The 20,103-nt window shown below is 36.5% G+C and overlaps 2 protein-coding genes across 4 annotated transcripts in view; one reads left to right on the top strand and one right to left on the bottom strand.

Moving 5' to 3' along the window:
- Sdb (SAXO downstream of blistered) overlaps positions 1 to 20,090 on the bottom strand; it is a 58,718-nt gene extending 38,628 nt beyond the window's left edge. The window contains exons 1-3 of one of the 3 annotated variants that reach the window (XM_076411612.1): positions 19,976 to 20,090; positions 13,500 to 17,302; positions 13,290 to 13,435 (exon numbers count right to left, since the gene is read on the bottom strand). In XM_076411612.1, coding sequence (XP_076267727.1) covers positions 13,290 to 13,435; positions 13,500 to 17,270 — 3,917 coding nt within the window. In that variant the 5' untranslated portion in view covers positions 17,271 to 17,302; positions 19,976 to 20,090. Of the gene's footprint in view, positions 1 to 13,289; positions 13,436 to 13,499; positions 17,525 to 19,975 lie in introns of those variants that run through there. The other 2 variants (XM_076411613.1, XM_076411611.1) reach the window with 2 other exon arrangements.
- Positions 1,577 to 20,103, top strand: part of LOC143200879 (uncharacterized) — a 33,233-nt gene continuing 14,706 nt past the window's right edge. Inside the window, exon 1 of the mRNA XM_076411642.1 lies at positions 1,577 to 1,656. The gene's annotated coding sequence lies outside the window, so the exon portion shown is untranslated. The remainder of the gene's footprint in view (positions 1,657 to 20,103) is intronic.

Below are 20,103 nucleotides of genomic sequence, written 5' to 3'. Positions count from 1 at the left end.
CACGCCAGGAAGAAAAGAATATATATTAAAACGATTTAGAAGAATTCATCCTTACATTGGAAATAGGTGTATTGGAAATTACGTCATATTTTTAGCTTGAATGACCCCACGAGAGTATTTCATTTAAATCAATTTAAAAAATAATAAACAAACTATCAAATAAACTTGCTACTTACGTCAAGTAGATAGAATACGGGTCACAGTTATAGCCTAGTATATCAAAGTAGCTACCAATAAGTAGCTAAATGGCGTTATTTAAGTATCAGAAGTAACAGGTGAATTGAAATGTCCCCTGCCTGACAGATAGATGGCGTTACTAGAATTAAATCTATATGTTTTTTAGTTAGCCCTAACCGTCAAAAGATGCGTGTATAAATTTGACACTGTCGGATAATTAGTTTGTGAATTATAGCATTGTGAGTGAAGCAACTTTTGTTATTGTGAAAAAAAAGGAATTTCGCGTGTTGATATAATATTGCTTTTTGACGGGAAAAAATACAGTTGAAGCAAAAACTTGGCTTGATGCCGAGTTTCCGGACACTGTCCTAGGAAAATCAATCATCAAGGATTGGTATGCTATGGTGAAATATGCACCGAAGACGGTGAACGCAGTGGACGCCCAGAGAGGTTATTACCGACGAAAACATTTAAAAAATCCACAACATGATTTTGAATGATCGTAAATTGAAATTGAATGAAATAGCAGACACTCTAAAGATATCAACTGAACGTATACATCATATCATTCACGAATATTTGAGTATGAGAAAGCTCTGTGCAAAGTGGGTGCCACGCGAGCGAGTTGATGTTTCGGAGAAGTGTTGGAAGATGATCAAGCGTAATAAACCCGAATTTTTTCGTCGATATGTGACAATGGATGAAACATGGCTCCATCATTTCACTCCGAAGTCCAATCGACAGTCATCCGAATGGACTGCACAGGATGAACCCGCTCCAAAACGTGACAAAACGCAACAGTCGGCTGGCAAGGTTATGGTATGGGATGTATTTTGGGATGCGCACGGAATAATATTTATTGACTACCTTGAAAAAGGAAGGATCATCAACAGCGACCATTACATAGCGTTATTTGACCGCCTATTTTGAAGCAAGGGACAAATCGTAGTACAAAAATGGTATCGAAAGTTGGAGGGTCGCTCTAATCAGTGTATCACCCTTGAAGGGAATTAAGTTGAATAAAAAAAAACTAATCTTGCCAAAAAAACTGTGTTTTACTATGGTAGGCCGGGGACTTTTCAATTCAACTGTTATTCTATGGATAATTAACTTTCAAGCAACATCAGTGAATAAGTATTACCAGAGATATGCGACTTTAAAGCATTGTATAATAACAGTAAAACCCGAATTTTCCCCAGCCTTATATCTCAATGTTTTCATGACTACGAAATAATACAATTCTGCTAAATAAAAAAATTTTAACCAGAAACCCTGGACTATTTTATTCAATAATTATTTTGCATATCATAATTCTTATCTTTACAGCACTAAGGCGTTACGAAATAGATCCGTTGAGAAACGCTTAGTATCATTCGATTCTTTCATCGGTTGCCTTATTTTGAGTGAAAACATTTTTTGATATTATTTCGGTTCCCACAGCAAGGCGAAGAGGTATTCTGACTCGCAAACAGTTGAGTTGTAAGTAAAAACCGTTTTAATTATGAACAGTATTTTTTTAATTTCGACGAAAAGCGTCAATTTGTGTTCCGACTATTTACTATCATCACAGTTGTTCACACATCGTTGAATATCATTTGAAATAAATCATATTGAAGATTATTATCTTTTATACATAGAGTATTCAGAAAAATCGTGTTAGGAATATTTTTTTAAAATAATTACATCTGACATTAGATATGGTTTAGTACAATATTAATTTACAAATTAATTTATTACTACTGTTCTGCTGTACCGGTATTAATATACAAGCAAGGCGAGTACGGGATTAATACATCAGAATGTATTTCCTAAAATTAAAATAAAACTAAACTACTTAAGGTAAAGTTAAGAACAACTTATACACAAAACAAGTTCGTGTGGTTTGGTTCGCTAAAACCTTTTGGTGTCCTGCGTTTTATCCAGTAGCTGTATTGCTTCCACGTTGCTGTTATTTCGCAACCTTATTTCATATTTTCAGGCAAAACCTTGGATCACTTCGTGTATTCATTTGTTTTGGCTGCGTTGGGTTACTATTTGGTTTGATGCTTTAGTGCAATCCCATATTTGTAAACCATAGGTCCAAATTAGCTTTACGATTGGCTAATAAACCAATCTCTTTGATTTTAGGTCAAGTTGAGAGTATCTTGCGACTAACCAGTACATCTGCTCTGCTTTTTATCTAAACGATATTTCCAATTTAAACCACCGTCGGGATGTATTCCGAAGTATTTAGTTTCCTTTTCCAGGGGTTATAAATCGTGAATCCCAGGCTGTGTGTTAACATTAAAGTCCCCCCAATAATAAAGCTTGGGCCTAATTTTACAAATAAATCTCTGTATTGTTATTGTGTTATTCTGTACCTTGGTGGACAGTATATAGCTCCTATGTGTATTTCAGCGCCGTTATTTTCAGTGCCAACTATCGTAGCTCGTATTTCTTCTTTTTTGATCTAGTCTTGTTGGAAAATGCTGTATATTTTGTTTTTTAATTAGCGCTGTTCTGCCTCGAACACCTTCGCTGTGGTGTACTATCCTATGTTAACTGACTATAACTATCCTATGTTAACTATATCTATGTTAACTGTTCTCAGAAATAGTTTTAGTTCCCAGTAGTGTTGGGAACTATCGACCGTTCAGTAATTGACTACTTCTTACCATCGACTATTTCAGTCACTATTTTTGGTTCGACTGATTTTACTGAACTTTTTATCAGTGACTGTTTCAGTCGACTGTTCTCATTCGCTATTTTCGGTCCGACCGATTTTGTTACTATTTACTATCGACTGTATCGACTATATACTTATTGTATCGACTTGTCAGTCGTACTTTTAGTTACTATTTTTGGTTCAACTTGTTTCATTCGACTGATTTTTAACGTTCTGGCTCTGTCGTCCTAGCCACGACCTTAACAAAAATGTACCCAATTTATGCTTACATAGATTTATATATAATATTTGTAGTTTTATGATTTTTTGATAGTTTGCTTGTAAATAACAATATATTGCTTTTATCATAGTATTTATTATCAAGATTGTTAATGTAATAGTATAAAAAGTTTGAAATTGGGAATGATAAATAGTAAAATATTTTGATGTTTTTATGGCAATAAATAATAGGTAATATTTGAATTACTCTCTCGACTTTTGCTAAAAATATATCTGTTTAAGAATAAATAAAGCATTTATATCATTTCATTCAGATCATTTTTAATTATGTCATAGGATTAGCTTTTTTCTATGATTAGGTATATGTTTAATTTTTATATAGTATTTATGGTTATTGAACATCTTTAGTTTTTAGGTTTTGATTTAGTTCTATTGTATTGTCTATATTTATTATAGTATATTATTTAAAAATAGGAAATAACACATTGAAACACAATAAAATATTTGTGGGGTATTTTTCCATTCCATAGAAAAAATCCATTTCTTTTTACAGATCCACAGAATATTCAAATATAAAAGTCATTCTACTTCGTTTAAAATTAAATTATAAATTGCATGTTATGTATTATTATTATAATAGTATTCAGTAATTATTTTTTCCTTTATTTTAAAAGTTAATTAGTGAAGGAATTTATAAGGTTATACTACCGTTGGAAAATATAACCACATATAAAATTAGTTGCCCCAAGCAATTATCTCCATCCTTTCCTCTCTCACAATTTGTACAGGAAAGCGTTCCTACATCTTCATCTGACATCACAAACTGAGAAAAACAGTCGAACCGTGCATTTGACTTAATATAGTAATTACTATTTTCAGTCGATAGTTCCCAACACTAATTCCAGGACTCGCTGATTTAGCCCATTCGCATTCCATGTTATAATTCTTAAGAACGATTTTTTTAACTTGTTTTAGGATTTTTATAATTCAAATCTTTAAATAATAAAACACAATTTAATAAGGTTGCTTGATGTTATTTTACATTAAAATCGAATATTTGATAATTAAAATAATACTGAGCTTTGTCATAATTTTAACACTTTTTGTGATAAGCAAGTACATATTAATTAATTACTGTGAGCTAATATTAAGTTCGAGTATCTATGTCGTCTATAAGACATCTTGTAATGAAAAAAAAACGTAGTAATAATCCTACAATAATTAAATAAGCGATTTGGACTTTTGCTTTTTTAAAAAAATGCAGTTTATCTAGATCAACAAATTATATCACCGTCTATAATTACCTATAAAAGCCTTGGCGTATAGTTATATATATAATAAATCTATTACAGTTTGCTAATGTGAGTGTTACCTTGATATCTACCGGTATATTGTTCAAAAAAATACAGCCAAAAAGTTGAAGCATCAATAAAAGTTGTTGGCGCAGTCGAGTTTATTCTATTACGTAATAAAAGTAGTCCATTTACTAACGGACAATGGTTTTAGATTTGTTAAACGACTCTAATCACCTTTAGACGACATTTATATTAACATTTGTCCCTAACGATAAATTATTTTGTTTTGAAAAACTAGAAAGCAATTTAAATCAGTCATATACATTAGGGTGCAGAAAAAATATCGATATTTTTGGCCGATATTCTTTTGCCCGATATATCCATAGACCGATATTTTTTTAGCTGATATTTTATTATAATTACTACTTTTTGAGATATTTAGAAATAATATCGATTTTTTTATGCTAATATAATCTATTTTTATTTCTTCTTAAAAAATTGATATTTTTTAAAAAATATCGAAGACGATATATCGATATTTTTTTAAATATATATATATATATATATATATATATATATATATATAGACTTTTAGAAAAAGTACAAGTGGCAGTCCACAAGACCTCCTATCAACCATATAATTAAACCCTGAAATAACATTGCTAAATCACAAACGTGGAAATAATATAGTCACTGGACAACACGGAGGAAATCAAAAGATTGAAGCGAGTCAAACCACACCAACTTGCATTAAGTTATTCTGCATAAGTGTTATTCTTAACTTTATCTTAAGTAGTTTAGCTTTATTTTAAGTTAGGAAATACATACTGATGTATTAATACCGTACTCGCCTTTTTTGTCTATTAATGCAAATACAACAAAACAGCAATAATAAATTAATTTGTGAATTAAGTATACTAAGCATATCTAATACAAGATGTAATTAATAAAAGAATCAAAGACTGCTATGCAAAATATTACGCGTTGCCATATCTATCGTTTTTTCAGTGGACCTACTTATTTCTCAGTATATCAACATAATTCATATAGATTCAAGGCCCTGTAAATAACTTGTATCGACGTTTAAATTGGATATATTTGTGCGATTATTTTTTACGATTTTTGGCGTGGATTATCAAGACAGTAGTCAGTGCATCGATCAACTTAATTCAACCCTTGGCGATGAAGTTCAATTCTTAGCCACTCTGAAACGTTATAAAGATTACAAGTGTAGCCGCGGTTTCCTCGGAGATTTCGGAAAGGTCGTCCAAAATCAGTTGTTGTGGCGGAAAACGTTAATAATTTGCGAGAAATGATATCGTAAGATGCCACCTTAATGAGATTGAGTCATCCTTGGACATTAGTATGAGGAGCATAAACAAGATATTTACATGAATATTTAATGTGAAAAGATTTGTGAAATTGATGACATTAGAAGTCTTTATAAAAATAATAACTCGAAAATTAGCCTTTTGCATTTTTTTAAAGCATGTGGTTAGCTAATTAAGAAATAAAATGTGCCATTTAAATGTCCATTCTTAAGTTATGCGGCCAAATACTACTGAACTGACTGAAAATGGTTCTACTAAATACAAATAATAACCAAATACGCCATGCTGAAAATTGTTGAAGAGCATTCCAAAGATATGGGTATGCATTTTGGATTGGACAAGTGTCGTACCCTCCGCATAACTGGGGGAAAGCTCCAACGAAATCCTTTTAAAATGCAGGATGGCCGTTCTCTATATCACTTGTGAACCCAAAGGATGTTTTATTGTCACTTCTTTACATTAACCATGTTAAGAACATTGTCAAAACGCTTCAGTACATGACCATATTCAGGCATATTTGTCGACTTAAAAGATTTGTCAGGATATTCGAAAATAATGGTTGATACAAAGTTAACAAAATGGTTATCGTTTCAAAGTATTGTTCACAACGTTCTCGGTAATCATAAATCACCGGTTTTCAAGCACGTAATCGACAATTTATTGAAATATTACTATAAGATTGGAGCTCGAATGTCTCTTAAAATACATTATCTGCATTTAAATCTTGATCTTTTCCACAAAATTTGGATAACACGAGCGGCGAGCAAAGAGAGTAGCTACTACATGACATAACGAAAATCGGAAGGCGATACCAAGGATTTTGGAACGAAGGCTTGATGGGCGATTACTGCTGAACCACTGTAGTGACCTTGAGGCATGTCGAATTTTACATCGTGGAATAACTATCTACAAAATACCCAGAAATACAATGCCAGAAGTTGAACACGGGCGGGGTGTTAGCAACGCCAACTACGAGATGATAACGAATATCTGGTAACCCCCGAGACGTTTATCTGGGAGATTATTGAGGGGTACTTTGGATCATTCAGTCACTGACCAGCGTTGGGTTCAGACGTGCCACCATCGACTGTCCAAGCCTCGTCAACAGGTAGACCCAGCGCCGATAACTTTCATTTATTTGTATTTCCTTAATATTTTATATTATCAATAAATAACGGTCACATCATGTAAACACCTCCATTCACCGAGCCATATCATTTACCCTAAGGCCTAAGAGTGAAACATATTCCATATAACACAAAAACATAACTGAGTTCTACCTCAGATTCGTATTCAGCGCCCATTTGTATATCTGTGTAATAAGAAATTTTTTTTCAAGAAAAAATTCCTTGCATCACTTATAGGGTATAAAATTATATTTAATAAAACAATATCAAACAATTTAACATCTTAAAAAAATAATAGAGATCAAAATACATGATTACAACAACTATTTACACAGTAAATGGCAAAATAAATAAGGCAAATTCTAAGCGTGCGTGATAAGGGATGTCGAGTTGGTCGGGTGACAGTTCTGAAAATGTACCTGAGCAACCAGTTTTTAATCATAAGGGTGATATTAAAAATATACTCGAAATATAACAATAATCGATCATTATCACGACAGATACTTTTAATGTGAGGTCATTTTGGCATATAACGGTACTGACAGTTATCTATTAGCTACGGATAATTAATTATGATGGCGGCGCCTGGTGCTGATAAACAATAGTATCGATAAATAAATGTACCGACAAGTACTGATGAAAAATGGTATGGTTAATCTCAATAACAGATGAGGACAATGGTAATCAATAGCAATGATGGTATAATGGTTAACAACAATCTTTGTCCATAGTAGCCAATAACATTTTGATGGACAATCATAACACAACAGACAATAACAGTAAATGATATCAATGATAAACTATGCTACCGAAGGGAAGGTAACAGCTAGGTACCCTAACACTAACAACAATGGACGTGCAATGAAATCAGGAGGAGCACCGCGCGAGTTATTAGGCCTCACTAGGATTAACTAAGCTAAATTGTCAAATAAATAAATAGAAAAAGCTGAAATACTCTGATAACAAAGTCACCATTTGATGAAAGTCAGGTAGAGGTGCACAAAATACAGTAAAATAAACTGAATAAGAAAAAGGTAGTGACTTCTGATCGTCGCGCCTTCAGAAACGAACTCTTATGAAATTCTAACGTCCCTTGGACGTGCTAAGATACCACATCTGGCAAATACAACCCACGAAGAAGCATCAAGAATGTTGCCATTAATGGTAATTATTTCTGTTGCGACATATTTGACAATTATTAAAAGTCCTAAAATATCAATTGTCAGATGGAATTCTATCTTAAGAGTGGTATATGTCTTTGCGCTTTAAGAAAAAAATATCAAGAAAATATAAACAAATAAAACTCTCGCTTTTACAGTCATTTTAATACAAGTGGGTTATAGAAGTGTTTCTTACACAACAAGAATTTTTTATTAAAAGTTTTCAATTTTCCCGATATTATTTCCGAACTATTTCCTAGATTCGGACACCGCATCCCAAAATAACGTATTCGGCCCAGATCCGAACATTCATATTAATAATAACAGTGAGCAAAGCGTCGTAAGAATAACCTTATCGACGATACAGGCTAAAACCACAACGCGATTTCTTCGGTTGAATCTTACCGCCGCCGTTGCCGGTCGTGATCTCAACATAATTGGCCTATTCTCGTCGATGATCTCACCAAACCGCCGGGTTCTCTGTTGTACGGGTTTCCGTCGTAAGGTGAAAGGCAAAACAGACTTTATAAACATACAAAATACTTTGTAGTTCGATGAGTATTTAAAATGTTTGAAGCACCGTCTATTTTTAAAAACACTTGTATCACAGTCACTGCGATAAGGTATTCATAGAATGGATATTTACGATGGCACGACAATAACATATTGTAATAAGGACGTGAACAGTTTTCAATACCATTATAATTTCTAATAATGCTACTATGTAGGTCATTTTTTTTATTATAATCTTCTGTATGTACGAAAATGGATTGCTGTTCGTTTGGCTCGATAAAACTCGAGAACCAAACATTTAGGGATGTCCAGGGAAGGTTTATATAGCGGAAAAATTTGGAAAAGTTGCGAAGAAAATAATAAAACAACAGTTTTGTAGTCCACTGTCACAAAGGATCCAATCGTAGTTCGTTACGCGATATCAGGTGTACCGCAAAATCATTACCGGTTTTTCTAGCAGATAAATAAAGCTTAAGTATGTAATGTTATGATTTAACACTTATGTCATTTTATTCTACTAACATCAAGCTTCAAAGCTATACATATTACATTTTACGAAAGTAAAACCGTCATAGATACACGTCTGTGAAAATGTCAAGTTTCGTGCCTGAAAACGTGCCTTTGCGACACCCATTACTTTTCTTAGTTAATCAAAAGAAAAAAGCAGTGGAAAGTCGTCGGTGACCATTATCTAACCTTAAAAAGAAAATTCAAAAGTGGGATTTCGATGTGCTAGACAGAGAACGTTCTGGTGGACCGAAAAAAGTTTGAAGATGCGAAACTGCAAGAGTTATTGGATGAGGACCCCACCCGCATTCAAACACAATTGGCAGAAGTGTCAAATGTGACCCAAGAAACAAGTAGCGACCGATTACGAGCGATGGGGAAAATCCAAATCAGGCGAATGTAAAATCGAAAAATCGTCTGTGAAATGCTACTTCAAAGGAATGACCGGAAGTTGTTCATCGAATAGTAGGTGTGCCTTGCCGGAAAAATGAGCAAGATGTATAGAATCAAATGGCCAATACTTTGAATAAATAAATTTTGCTTATTAAATTTTCTTGAAAATTGTGTAGTTTTTTTTCCGAAAAAAAAACGGTAATGACTTTCCGGTAGACTTGGTAATGTATTAAAGATTGAATATCATTTCTCAGCAATGACCGTTTATACTTTACCACTGGATGAGGAAGCAATTCGAAGCCTAGTCATGGATTTTTACCATCGTTTTCACTGACTTGTGACACGGTGCATTGCCTTTGTGAAGCAGCACTTTTTTTTCAAATGCGGCCGTTTTTCGGCGATTTCGGCCTTCAAACGGTCCAGTAACGCTATGTAATAGTCGTTGTTGATGGTATTTCTTTTTTCACGGTAGTCGATGAAAGTTATTCCATGTGCATCCCAAAATACAGACACCATAACCTTGCCGACTGTTGCGTTTTCCCACGCTTACGAGAGGGTTCATCATGTGCAGTCCATTCAGATGACTCTCGATTGGACTACGGAGTGAAACGATGGAGCCATTTTTCATCCATTGTCACATATCGACGCAAAAACTTGAGTTTATTACGCTTGATAATCTTCAAACACTGCTCCGAATCATCAACTCGTCGTTGTTTTTAATCAAAAGTGAGGTCGCGCAGCACCCACTTTTCACAGAGCTTTCTCATACCCAAATATGCGTGAATAATATGATGTACACGTTCAGTTGATATCTTTAGAGTATCTATTATCTATTATTTAGAGTGTAATGTATTAAAAATTGAATATAATTTCTCAGCACTGACCGTTTATACTTTACCACGATTTATATTTCGTACAAATGTATGTGTTTCTTAAGGGGTATATCGATTCGAAAACTAATGAGTAAACATTTGTCAAGAATAGAGTTAAAATATGTAGTAACTGTTTATAATAAAGCATACTTTGTAAATATATCTTAGATTTGTTATTATTCAGTCACAAGTTGGGAAAATGACAATCATTTATCAACAGTGCAAAGCACTAAAATACAGCGGATATAAAATACATTACGCTCATTGGTACTTAGTTTCTAGGGTCGGAAATTATTATATTTCTTGACCAACATTCAAAAATATATTACTTGTTTCCAGATAACGTCATTTGGCGCAATGCATATTGTACAGGATATTTCCATGACCACTTCCAAGGGTATGATACCGCAAATTAAAATTTGTATCAAAAATAAGTTAAAACAATCTTAAACAATTGAAGACGAAAGGACAAATTAATCGCTTATTATGAGCACTGTTACCACTATTGCCAGATGCTAAAATTCATAAGCGTTCTGCTCATAATCCAACACTGAAGCGAACTCTTGTCCAAGATCTACAAACGTTCCTTCATCAGAGCATTAATTTAATCAAAGTGTTGAAAATTGACTAGTGACTAGTGTTATAGTCGAAGAAAATGTTTAAGATAGATATAGAAGTTCAGCGGGCCATCTAGCATTCAACATATACTGCGACAGATAATAAGGGGTATTATAATCTAATAAGTATTATAATCAGATAATAAGGGGGTCGAGCAATAAATTAGATTTGTTTTGTTCGTAGTTTAATTTTGTGTATATGTCACTAAATTATATTATTATTTTTGTATTGTTTAGGCTCGGCACCGTCATCAAAATGATCAGTTGGTAGTAGTTAAAATAATATTGTAACTAAATAAGTAGATTTAGGTCAGTATTAAGCCAAAATTGTGTGTATATAGTAGAATATAAAATACGTGTAGTAGATTAAAAGGTTAAATAGGATTTTTGTTTGTTTTTATTTAGTTATTACAACGATTATTATGTACATATTTTATTTTAAAAGGTTTCTTTTTGTGTTAAAAATCTAAGTTTGATTATTGTTTACGTTTTAGTGAGTTCCTTATTTATTTTTTGAAGTCGGTTCAATTTTTTTGTTAAAAGTATTTCATTTTTCTCTTTTAAGTGTTAAATATTTACTCATTAAATTACGCAGTTATTTTATTAAATATTACAATGGATAGCCCGTATGAGGAAAAATAGGAATAAAGAAACAATTATTGAATATAAAGAACGTTCCAATCAAACTAGATCAAAAAATAATTGGTGACCTGTTGGGAATCGAATACGCGACCTCCGCGTATCAGCTCAACGTTCTAACCATTACGCCATAGAAACAGTTGGTCACAATGTTTCTACAATGTCTCATACGATATGGTTAGTGCTTAAAAAGCAAAATGACTGACTTTTACACTGTTACCAATTTTTAGCCGTATCAGTTCAACACTAACATTATACACCGATATCTGATTATTTTAGATAAAAAATATGTGAAAACATTGTACGTGCCTTTGAAATTTGAGGTTTTCCCTCCAGTTCCCCCCTACCCCCATCAGATCCTGACTTGGTTCCATTGGGACTACCTCGGAAGTGCACTCTTTCGAATAAAAAATTTTGAATTTTGAAAATCTGCCCATAATTCACGGAGAAATCAGCGATCATACATTAAAAAATATATATACAACGGAACATAGAACTAGAAATAGAGCTATTTAGTATCGCGACATCTAAACCGACTCGGCCAGAATAGATGATAGGAATTCTAGGTCTACCTGCGATCGTATTCCCTCGCAAAACATTTAGTACTCTAAAGAGTAGTCAAAATAATAATGAATCCCTGATACTTTGATAGCAGTTTTCGTTTTTAATAAAGGTCTTGTTCTCATTTTAAAAATGGTAACACTTTGGCGGGCAATTGGTCCAAAAGCATTCGCGTTCTCCTTTAAACGTGACGATATCCAGTAGGCTGGAATACCCTCTTGACATTTCAATAAAATATATTAAACAAATGTGTGTATAGTTTCAAATAAACGACAATATAAATCGAAATGTTCACAAAAAGTTACCATTTTTCATTCACAACATTACAGATAGATAATAATTGCTTACAATTAATTCAGAATATGATAAATTATAGTGAATTAAATTATTTTAAAGTTCTAAAGTTGTAAATTAATGCTGAGAACTTCATTATATTACAGAATCAACTGAAGAGGTACTGAGCATTTATGATAATTTCGGATCCTGTTAATTCTCATTTCGTATGGTTTCCTTCTATTAATATGTCGTTTTAAGAAAATGTGTGTAAAACCACGTATATGTCTTTAAAGTATTTACAACTTGACACAATTTCAATAACAAAACGGTATTAAATCAGGTGAATAAAGCGGAAATGACAGGTTCAAATGTTTGGTTTAAAAAACCACTATGCCCAAACAAATAGAGATTATTTAACGGGAACAAATTCCACTATATAGATAAATTGTATAAATATATTTAGTTTTAAAACACAAGTACAATAATAGTACTAGATAAACGACATAAATTGCGGGCAGACTTTGTCCAGTTTGACCTTGAACCTCAAACAATACAAAAGCAATCAGTTAATGTAACAAACAAATAAATCGGTATATCAAAATCCTACTAGGAAATCTTAACAAATATCGATAAAGATCATTAAAACCCTATTTCTTCTTGTTGCTGCCAAAGTAATCTTAAATATTTATCAATATTTGAACAATAAAAACAAATGCGCTATATCAAAATTCCTAAAAATAAAGATATCACAGAAATAATTGAAAAACAACAATGGATAATAATATTTGATCAGGTCAAATTATCTCGAAGCAGTAGGCCTTGATCGATTTTATTATAGTAATCATTGGGCGGATAATTCATAAAAGCAAAACAAAAATAACTTTTCACTATGAAGAATGAATATATCGACATTATAAAAATAAACAATGGTACTTACCCGCAAGTGCAGAGTTCACAGATGCATTGCTCCTTCAATGGCACTTTTAATTTGGCGGGTTCTGGTTTCTCCTTGATGGTTTTCACGATGTTGATGACTTTGTTGTCGGTTATTTTCTTGATGTTGGTGATGTTCTCCACTTCGTTCTGAAATAAATATAAATAAATGCGTCAGCGATACAAGCTTGTTCATATTAATTTAAAGACTTACGATGTCTTTGATATCAACGATGTTTTCTTGGATGAATGTCTTGTTAACTTTATCCACGGTGTCGAATGTGGTAACGTCTGTCACTTTCTTGTCCACTTTTGTGTCGTAGATCACGTCGGTCTTGGAGATGTTTTCGGTGGTGAACCTTTCATCGACAGACGTGGTCACTTTCACATCCTCGACCACGGACGATTTTATATCGGTTATTTTCTGATTTGTGATATCGTCCAGGATTATTTCTACGACATCATCTCTAGGTCCCTTAATGGTTTTCGGGCCCGAGGGCCTCGAATCGTCTGGTCCTCTGGGTCCGGAAGGCCTCGAACCATCGGGTCCTCTAGGACCTGAAGGCTTTTTATCATCCGGTCCTTTGGGTCTGGAAGGTCTGGAATCATCAGGTCCTCTGGGGCCAGAAGGTGTCTTATCATCCGGTCCCCTAGGTCTCGAATCATCAGGCCCTCTAGGACCCGAAGGTTTTTTATCCCCTGGTCCTCTAGGGCTCGAATCATCAGGTCCTCTAGGACCCGAAGGTTTCTTATCGTCTGGACCTCTAGGTCTCGAATCATCAGGTCCTCTAGGACCCAAAGGTTTGCTGCCATCTGGCCCTCTAGGTTTTGAACTGTCCCAAATATCATGAGTAGAGTAATGTTCGACAGAAGACTGATTGTCGACGAAGGTTTGGGAATCTTTTGTCATCGATGTTTTAGAATCAGAGGTTTTCGATACGGTCTCAAATGTTTCTATGACCGTCTTAGAATCCGTGAGAGGACTTCCTTGGGGTCCCCTTGGTACCAGTTTATCCCTCGAGACCTTCTGGCCGTCGACGATCACGTAATTTTCATTAACACTGGTACTGTCAGTGATGAATTTATTGTCGACCAGAGTTTTAGAATCTCTTATGATAGTAGTAGTAGAATCAGTGATGTCCCGAATGTCGGTAAACTGGTTGATGTTTTCGGAAATTTCGGTGGACAAAAAGTCCGTAGTGTCTCTGGGACCTTTGGGACCTCTTTGTGACGATGGCTCATCCGGACGCTTCGGCCCTCTCCTACTAGGGGATTCTTCCGGTCGTCTTCTGGATGGAGATTGCTCTGGGCGTCTGGCATGGTCTTCGGGCTTATCGCGTTTGTCGCTCGGCTTTCTCGTTGGAGAACTCGTTGGTTTTCGTTGAGGAGACGTTCGATCGCTTGTTCTGTTCGGTTTCTGTGGCTGCTCATAGGTAAACTGTCCGTTCCATCCGGTTTTTCCATAATTTCTGTCGTAGGAATAGATCACGTCCGTGGAATCGACAATGTGATCCTTTAAAACTTTACCGGAAGTGCCGATTGTGTTTTGTGTAGCCTTGGAGTCGTACACGTTTTCCACCACCGTGTCTCTGGAATCTACGCTGTGTCCATAGAAGTTTCTAGAGTCCGTGGACGTTTGAGTTCGACGAACTTTGTTGGTATCGACAAAATTTTCATCTACATAATATGTGGTGGTGGTGGATCCATCTACAACGGTCTTGTCACCCGGTTCCCCAGGTCTTCCAGGTGTGCCTGGATATGGTCTTCTGGTCGGAGACGATGATTGTCCAGGTCGCGGCTTTCTTGTTGGTGATGTTGACTGTCTGGGTCCGGATCTGCCTGGTTCTTGCGGCGTCTGGGATTGAGGATATTTATCTCCAGGTTGTGGCTTCCTTGATGGCGAAGACTGTCTGGCGCCCGTTCTGCCTAGTTCTTGTGGCGATTGAGATTGAGGAAATTTATCTCCAGGTTGCGGCTTCCTCGTCGGCGATGTTGACTGTCTGGGTCCCGCTCTTCCTGGTTCTTGCGGGGATTGAGATTGAGGAAATTTATCTCCAGGTTGCGGCTTCCTCGTTGGCGATGTTGACAGTCTCGGTTCTCCTTTCTTAACATCCTGGGGAGTTTGCGATTTCGGTTTTTGCGGTTGCTCGTAAGTAAATTGTCCATTCCATCCGGTCTTGCCGTAGTTGCGGTCGTAAGAATAAATGACGTCGGTCGAGTCGACGACGTGATCCTTTAGGACCTTTCCGCTGGTCCCGATGGTGTTCTGGGTCGCTGTAGAGTCGTAGACATTCTGCACCACCGTGTCCTTGGAATCCACGCTGTGCCCGTAAAAGTTTCTAGAGTCGGTGGACGTTTGAGCTCTACGAACTTTATTGGTATCGACGTAGTCCTCGTCGACGTAATACGTGGTGGTCGTGATTTCTCCAATTCTCTTGGCGTAGTCCTGTGGTGTCTCTCCGGGCCTCCTAGGTTCTTGTCTTCTGTTTTGCTGTCGATCTACCGTGACTGTTTCTTTATTATCGACTGTTTTCGAATCGTAAACATTAGTCGTGATATCTTTCGAATCGGTACTACGGCCGTAGAAGTTTTTTGAATCGGTCGATCGGATATTTGATGAATCCACGTGGCTCTCATCCACGTAGTAGGTTGTCCGTTTGGACTGATCAGACACGCTGTCGTTTTGAACGTTGCTGGAGGACACGTTGCTCTCGACAGTCGAGACGCTACCGGGAATGAGATGTGTATCGACATCGGTCTCCGTCTTGATCACGTTGCCTTTGGAGTCGTAATACGTATAGGTGGTGGTGATGATTTCGGTTTGACCCAGGTTTTTTGTCGTTTCCAGAGTCTTGCTATCCGCCCTGCTGCTTTTCGCGGTGGATTTGGTGGATTTCTCGCTGACGGTCGAGTCGACGAGTTGAGCGGACGATTTGAGGTCGGAAACGATGTTTTCTCTCTTAGAATTCAGGACGGTATTTCTGTCGTGGGTAATCGGCAAGGGCAAAGGGGTACCGTCGCTGATCTGGCTTTGGGACGACGACACCTGATCGCCCACCTGGTGCACCTCCCTGGTGGATTCGGACGTGTGCCCCTTCGGCTGTCTCAGCTCGGGAACGGCCGTGTCGTAGGCGGTCGAGCTCTCCTTTGCCGCCTGCTTGTAGTGCACCTCCGGCACCACGTCCGTGCCCGATCTCGAGGCTAGATACTCGTCGTTGCTGGAGGACTGGGCGTGGGCGGCCTCGTGGTGTTTGCTATCGACGACGCGCTCTTTGCCGTCCACGATCTCGATCACGTAACTGCTGGAGGAACTTTTGGCGATAGAGGAGCTCTGCTGGTGCGAGGTGGAGGTGCTGCTCTGTTCCACGACGGACGTCGTTCCCCCGTCGTCCCGGACCACCTGCCTCTTGTCCTTGCCGCCCGTCGACGTGGCCGCGTCCTCGACCACGAACTTGCCGTTCCAGCCCGAGTCGTTCTTGTTGTAGGTCAGCTTGTACTCTTCCCTGGGTTCGGTCACGGTGTAGGTGGATCCAGACGCGCACGACAGGTTCGACGTAGACTCGTTCAACGTGGAGCTGATCTGTTGGATGGAGGTTGAGGTGGAGGTGGCGGTGTCCTGTGCGACTACGAAATGCCGGTACTCGGTAGAGGTGGCGCCACTCTCGCCGTACATGGTGATCTTCTCGCCGGTGCCGGTGGGCAGGGCCTCGGTGACGGTATACGACACCGCGTTCGCGCTGATCGGTAGATGGGACACGTCAGATATCTGCAGGCTGGACGCCGAGGATGATTTCGATAATAACGCGTCCGAGTTCTCGGATTTGCTCGCTTTCGACGAGATCACCTTCGACGACGACGTCGTCTTCGACGTGGACGAGGATTTCTTTTGTTGGCTGGTGGTGCACGACGTGCTGCTGCTCGTGGTGGTGGTCGCGGAACTTTTCTTCTTGCCCGTGGCGCTTTTCGCGTTCTTGTTCACCGTCATCTTTCGGTCGGGGGTGGCACTGGGATTCCGCACTGAAACAAAACCGAAACGCGTAACTAAACAAAATAACAAGCGCAACTGAAAGGAGGATAATGGAAACGAAACAAAATCAAAACTTGGCAACTAATAAAATGGTCTGGCGCGCACCGCTTGCCGGTCGTTTTCGTAATGAAACGTCGAGCGCGACGTCGAACAGGTTATAAGTCCGTGGGCCACGGACTGCGCGTTCTTGCCCACCACTTCTCTCCTACGTTTCGCTAAATCTTTTACTTATATGGACGGTCTGAAGAAGGCTGGCTTCGTTTAATTATTCGTCACTTTCTAACTGACACAGACTGATGCCCTTCTGACCCCAGACGGTCGTATATTGTCGCTATTTATTTATTAATGCACAATATTATTGTAAAATCCGCTTATATTGCTAGGAAAATAGTACATTTCTAACATACAATCTGTTAAATTATCAAACATATTTAATACGAAATAATAACAAACTAAGTGACCAGTTTAAATTTAGAATTTAAATCTTTAAGAATATGAACGTGCAGTAGCTATTGTTTATATTTTCTTTAAAATTTTTTTAAAAGTTTTTTTGTTATATAGAATTCTATCTGATAATGATTTTGTATCGGTTGTTTTATAATTTATTTCTACATCATTCCTAGGTCCTTCAACTGTTTTCGGCTTTGAAGGCCTCTAGGTCCGCAAGGTATTGTGGAATCGCCTGAAGAAGGCTTCTTTTTCGAATCATCTGGTCCTCTAGGTCCGGAAGGTATTGTAGCATAGCCTGAAGAAGGCTTCTTTTTCGCCTAATTATTCGTCACTTTCTGACTGACACAGGCCGATGCCTTTCTGACCCCAGACGATCGTATATCGTCGCTATTTATTTAACCAGTCACCGGTTTAAATTTAGAAATAATCATTAAACAGCATACGAGGGTACCTTTAAGAGTATGAATGTAAGAGCGAGTTTCTATTGTTGATATTTTCTTCGTGGTATTTAAAATTTCATCTAATTATCATTTTTTATCGGTCGTTTTCTAAAATATGATGTCATCTAGTTCCCATCTAGTGTCTATAGTTCCCTTAATAGTTCCCTTTTTACCTTTTAATTTCATTGCATTGTATTTGTTCTATTTATCTATTCACCCAATTATCTTTATATATTTTATTTTCCCCTATTTTATTATTTATTGCTATCCTTCCCAAAATTTTAAAATTATTGTAAAACTATAAATTATAAATATTTTATAAGCCATAAGCTGACGCTAAAGTGGCCAAAGTAACTGATGTGTAGTAATGAATAGTCGAAAATTTGCCTTCCCTTGATCTGAATGCACCATTGTGTTGAAGATTACAGCAGAAAATGAGTCATACTTCATCCTAGCATCTTTATCATTGTTATCAATTATCGCTAGAATCCGTTGTATATTATTTGTTGTCTATTAATGTTGTTTGTTATGATTGTCCATCATTGTTTTAGGGTAAATGATGTGGCTCGGTGAATGGAGGTAAAACGAAAAAAAAAAAGAAATTAATTAAAAAGGAAATTAATTACCGACTATTACTAATAATTCTTTTGAAGTACTAGCAGGTATAGTATTCGGCGATTATTTTTAATCGGGTTCTTCGCCATTTTCTTTTTGGTTCAAAGTTGGAATTTTGAAAACGGTTGTACCACTTGCTTTACTCATAGTTGATGCATCGAAAGTGATAGTAAACATTTTGTTGAACTTTATAGTACTCTTATAACAAAAACGAATGTATTTTGTTCATTATTTATGAAAAAAACCATTAACAATTACCCACTAACAAAAAGACGTGTTATACAGTAGTTATACTAGACTCTTAGGCATGTTGTCAGCAAAAGAAAAGAATTATTCCAATTGGACCATCAACTGTCAACATTGGCATTGAAATTTCAATATTTCCAGTACGGGCTAAACTTTGAAAAGGTGAAAAAAATCGATCCTCAAATATCCAAAGCATATACCCCCCTATAAGAACGCTCAATGATCCACTTCATGGATTTTCGTGAGCCTTAACCTCGTGAAGGTTCTAATGAAGGATAGAAAGTCAGCTTGCGAGCCTCCGAGACTTGGAAACTAGGAGATGGCAACAAAAAATACAGCACGATGCACCAGCCATTCGTTCTATTCTCTAGGCGTAACGGCCGATCGTTTACCTGACAAGTTACGGATATAAATAGCATCGAGGGCAGAAGAAATCTAGACAAACTCGGGGAAACCAAATGTTATTTTCGTACGTACGGGCCAACGTCCAAAAAAACCTACTACAGAACGAGGAAGAAGATCTGGAGAGTCTACAAAGTGCCGCACGTTACGCCTACAATCCCAACCAGGTTTATTGAAGTTAACACGCCAAATGTCTCCCCACTATCATTAATATTTTAAAATTCTTATCAGAACCGTACGACGAGATAAAATACCGATGCAAAAATTAGATCATCCCGTTAAATATATTATTAATATTATAGTTGTAAAAAATTACATTACTACATTATTTGACATCATATTTTTATCATTAACATAAATAAAATAAAACAAACTATGTATATATATATATATATATATATATATATATATATAATATGTTCAGCAATAAAACAGAATTAACACACCACAATACAGAACAATACACAGACGAATACACAACATTAACAAACGAATTCGAAAAATACTTACCATTTATACACTTTATTATACAACAAAAATAATTAGTGCGCACCTAACAAATTCTCGATCTGTACTATTTCAACTTCAAAACTCAAAAAATAAGATAATATAATTTGCAGTAGGCGCGGTACTAATAA

The sequence above is a fragment of the Rhynchophorus ferrugineus genome, unplaced genomic scaffold (assembly GCF_030347505.1).
Source record: "Rhynchophorus ferrugineus isolate W39M unplaced genomic scaffold, kcgeb_rfMv2 rfM8, whole genome shotgun sequence".
Lineage (NCBI taxonomy): Eukaryota > Metazoa > Arthropoda > Insecta > Coleoptera > Curculionidae > Rhynchophorus > Rhynchophorus ferrugineus.
Note: the sequence above shows the minus strand (reverse complement) of the source record. Positions and strands in the feature narration are given on the sequence as shown.